This window comes from Gavialis gangeticus, unplaced genomic scaffold (assembly GCF_001723915.1).
Source record: "Gavialis gangeticus isolate Ggan-Ray unplaced genomic scaffold, GavGan_comp1, whole genome shotgun sequence".
Lineage (NCBI taxonomy): Eukaryota > Metazoa > Chordata > Crocodylia > Gavialidae > Gavialis > Gavialis gangeticus.
In genome coordinates, this window is record NW_017729022.1 from 72,763,381 (window position 1) to 72,767,794 (window position 4,414).

General features: G+C 38.8%; 1 protein-coding gene across 1 annotated transcript in view; it reads left to right on the top strand.

The window, feature by feature from the left end:
* The window catches only part of GNPTAB (N-acetylglucosamine-1-phosphate transferase alpha and beta subunits), a 102,268-nt gene that overhangs the window by 34,455 nt on the left and 63,399 nt on the right, over positions 1 to 4,414 (top strand). The window contains exons 3-4 of the mRNA XM_019515372.1: positions 2,672 to 2,791; positions 4,275 to 4,316. Coding sequence (XP_019370917.1) covers positions 2,672 to 2,791; positions 4,275 to 4,316 — 162 coding nt within the window. The remainder of the gene's footprint in view (positions 1 to 2,671; positions 2,792 to 4,274; positions 4,317 to 4,414) is intronic.

The following is a 4,414-nucleotide window of genomic DNA, read 5'->3' on the forward strand; positions in this document are numbered from 1 at the left end:
CTTTCTTTCCCATTTCCAGAGATTCCTGTTTCTTCAGCCTTAAATGCCTGGCAGACATCCTCCAGCGGGACCCCAAACAGTTCACCCAGAATCCCTCTGTGGGCCCCCTCTCAGTGTGTCACATATGATCTATAGTTTGTACTATATATAAGTAGGTGCCAAAGTGCTGCTTAAAAGTGTGTTTATAGAGTACCATGCTAAAACTTGCAGCATATGATCTGCTGGCAGTTTAAAGGAAGTAATTATTCCACTCTGTTCTGTACTGGTGAGGCCATATCTGGAGTACTGTGCTCAGTTTTGCGCCCCCCATTATAGAAAGGAGGATGAGGACAAGCTGGAAAGAGTCCAGCGAAGAGTGTGCAAAATGGTTTGGGGGTTGGGGCATGTTACTTTTGCAGAGAAGCTGAGGGAACTGGGTTTATTTAGTCTGCAGAAGAGAAGGCTGAGGGGGGATTTGATAACAGCCTTCAACTACCTAAATGGTGGTTCCAAAGAGGATGGAGCTAAGCTGTTCTCAGTAGTGACATTACAGAACAAGGAGCAATGGTCTCAAGTTGCAGGAAGGGAGGTTTAAGTTGGATATTAGGACAAACTTTCCCTCTAGGGCGGTGGGGAAGCACTGGAACAAGTTATCCAGAGAGGTGGTGGAATCTCCATCCTTAGAAGTTTTTAAGGCCCGGCTTGACAAAGCCCTAGCTGGATTGCTGTAGTTGGGGATGGCCCTGTTTGAGCAGGGAGTTGGATGAAATGATCTCCTGAGGTCCCTTCCAGCCCTAATCTTTTTATGATTCTAAGATTCTATGATTATTGTGGCCCTGCTCTTCATAAGATGAAGCCAGACCATGTTGCTCTATGCCTCATTTGCCTATAAATTTTTGGAGGATCACAGGATTTATGACCAGGTTGTAGGAATTGTGTTGCTAATTAGCACATGGATCCTTTTCGGGGGGAGGTATCTGGAGTATACACAAATACTGAGCAGTGTTGAGATGTGGAACCACCATGGCTTGAAATGCTGTTGACTCTTCTGGGGCCCAGCCCAGTAGGCTATAAGGTAAATCATGAGCCTTTGGCTTTGGACTAATATCATGCCTAGTTTGTACTATATATAAGCAGGTGCCAAAGTGCTGCTTAAAAGTGTGCTTATAGAGTACCTGTGCTAAAACTTGCAGCAGTTTAAAAAAGGTAAATTGCACCAATTCTGGATGAACTAAATCTGTGGGTGCTATATGCAGATGGATAGCTATACTTGTTTCAAGGTCATTGTTTTCAAATTTGCTCCTCACTTCCATATGCTCAGGGAGACCAGGGTCTGACAGTAAGGATGGTGGGGAAGGGGCTGCAGGGTGATGAAGCTGGGTGGGAGGGGGCAGAGGGCCAGGGTCTACCCCCCCCTTCCCCCAGATTTATTTTCCCTGCTGTAGCAGTGAGAAGGGGACAAATTCAGGACAGACTTTCAATAATTAGGCTTAAAACCTGGAAAATTATAATAAATATGTATGCATTTATCCTTATATAGAATCCAACTGTTAGGGTTTGTCTTGTATTCAGGGTCATCTTTTATTTGAGAATATATGATACAAAGGTTGGGTTCTATATGCTTGCGTATTACTAGATTTAGTACATCATTCTGCTTCTTTCCAAATGCAGAACAGAACTTTATTGGACGGTTCTGATAAGCCCTCACAAGCACTGACAGTCTTAAAGTTGAGTAATTGTGTCTCACGTTAAGATTTGCTAGGTCTCCATTTCTTCATCAAATACTACATATTAGTTGTCCAGCCTTGGGCCAGTGCTATTGTCTTTTTGGGGGGCAGGGAAATGGGGAGGGGTGGAAAGTGCCTGATGTCTTCTTGCTTGGCAGGAGATAGAAGAGATATTGATATATAATATATGCCTGGTTTTGAATATACATGTTTACAGCATGATCCCTCTTCACACTTGGGGATACACTGTTGTAAAACTGACTGGCTTTGTGGACCATAATGCAAGGAAGAATGGGAAACTTGTGGTTTCCTGAAAATCTCCTTTTTCTGAGTAATGCTTCCACAGTTCTCACACATGATGGAAACAAATGAATCATCCAGAATAAAAAATGGAAATAGACATTCAGGCATTTGGGTTTACAAGGTGTAGTTTAACATCCTCTATAGTAGGATAGTTTGTGTTTTCCCTCCGTGGTATTTTAACATAATCTTTCTTAAATTAAAGTAGTTTTGAATTATCCTGGCTTTTGAAGTTTTCAGTTTGAAGGAACTTCAGGAGGTGGGACATCTTCCCCCTGCTGCTGATGACTGATTGTATAATTAGGAGATAATTAAGGTGTAGCATTTTTTTTGTCTGGTTTATAACTAAGGATCTACTGAAATGGCAATAGGCTAATTAAGCCATGATTTTGGACCATGTGGCAATCGCCAAGGAGGGGTGAGATAGCTAGGGTCAATCAGGGACATGGGGGGGGACCACTGCACTCATATCATGAAAATGGCATCCAGCGCTGGGTTCTGCTCTCATAATCAGCCAGCCTTCTTGAATTCGGTAGACCCCTATTTATAATGAATAATCCATGTCCAGCAGATGGCTTTCTTTGGCACAGTTTAATCTATGCTACTTTCAAACACTGTAGAAATAATCCTAAACAGGTTATGTACCTTTCATTTGCTTTATGTAGGCTGTGTTTGCCCATGCCAATTGATGTGGTATACACCTGGGTGAATGGCACAGATATTGAGCTGATCAAAGAATTGCAACAAGTCAGGGAACAGATGGAAGAAGAACAAAAAATAATGAGGTAAGAATCTTAAGTGGAAGCAGAATTCCCTTTTTTCTTTAAGTTGCCTGCAGTAATGATAAGAGGATACTGTCCCTTTATTTCCCTTTTCCCCGTGTTGTTCTGTATGCGTCGAACAGATTATTTGCTAGTTTCATTTCCTTGTTCCTGTAAGTGTCCTTATTTTAAACTGAATTTCTCAATGCTACTTCCAGTAATTAAGTATTGACTAATGCCGATGAGTTTATTTTGTTATTCCTACCTTATTTTAATATTTTATCTTGTGGGGGGTTTTTTATCTTCGGTCCCCTGGGCCTTTTATGGGGAAGGGTGGCATACAAATCTAATAAATAAGTTAACACATTTCTCTGTTTAACCTTGACTTGGTAAAATCTTTTATTAAAATCTGTGTTACTTTGAGTTTTCTCTTTTTTAAGTTAAATTTTTATGATCAGAAAAGCTAAAACTGGGAGGAAAAAGAAACCACTCATTGAACTTGATTCTGAATTTAAATGAGTTTGCAAAATTCAGTTTGGTGTGTTTCAAGTGTTAACTTGTTTTGAATTTACCTGTTTTAGCTTGATTGTGCTGCAAAATCACCAAGCAGAGACTTAACTCTCTAGGTGACATGCTGTTTAGCAAACCCATGCTGCCTAAAGTGACTTGGATGATTCAGTTGCCTCAAGTGAATTGTTCTGGAACAATTGATTCAGTTCTTGATGAGTATCCCTCTTGGCTTGTCACATGTTCCATTTTTTCAAACACAGAATAACCTTGTTTGCTTATTTAATGCCATGATAGATTTTTTTAAAAGTCTGCAAAAGATGAGTTGATATTCTAACTTTAGAAGCAGCTAGATTGGTAGTTTTGAGTTGAATTGAAAAGGGAAATCAGGTTGACATTTTCATTTTTATGTATTATTGCTATTGTTGTTACTGTTATTTGTGTATGTGTTTATTTGTTGGCTTTATTTCCTTGTTCCTGTACATGGCTCTCTTTTAAAATTCATTTCTCAATGCTACTCCAAGCAATTAAGTATTGACTAATGCTAATCAGTTTGTTTAGTTTTTCCATGCACGCATTTCTTTCAATGTATAGATACAATATCTGCTCTAACAAGTTACTTGTTAATCTGTGCTTCTCAATAATTTATTTTTACAAATGCTAATGAACATTAACATATTACGAAGGTAATTCTGTTATGTAAAGGTGTAACTATTTCCACACGTAAATTGAATGCTAGTATAGGAGTATTGAAGCTAGTATAGGAAACGTGTAACAAAGTTTGAGGTGAAGTCCTTTCATCATTGTCCTTTTCATGTCCTTATTTATAAAGATCTGAGTAAGGAAATAACTTTTCTTTCACATGTGCTGTAATAATGACAGTGGTGTGTTTTATTATGGAAAACATTCCATAGCAAGAAATAGCTATATCAACATTCAACCCAAACTCTTTATTTCTGACTTAAGAGAAATTTAAAGTTGTCACTCTATTTTTCTGTAGGGAAATTCTTGGAAAGAATGCAACGGAACCAACTAAAAAAAGGTAACTTTTTTTTTTTTTGTCCTGAATGTTTAAGTCAAAATAAGTAAGAGATGAGTTGGGTCTTTGGTTGGAATCAAATTTAGATGATGGGACCTACG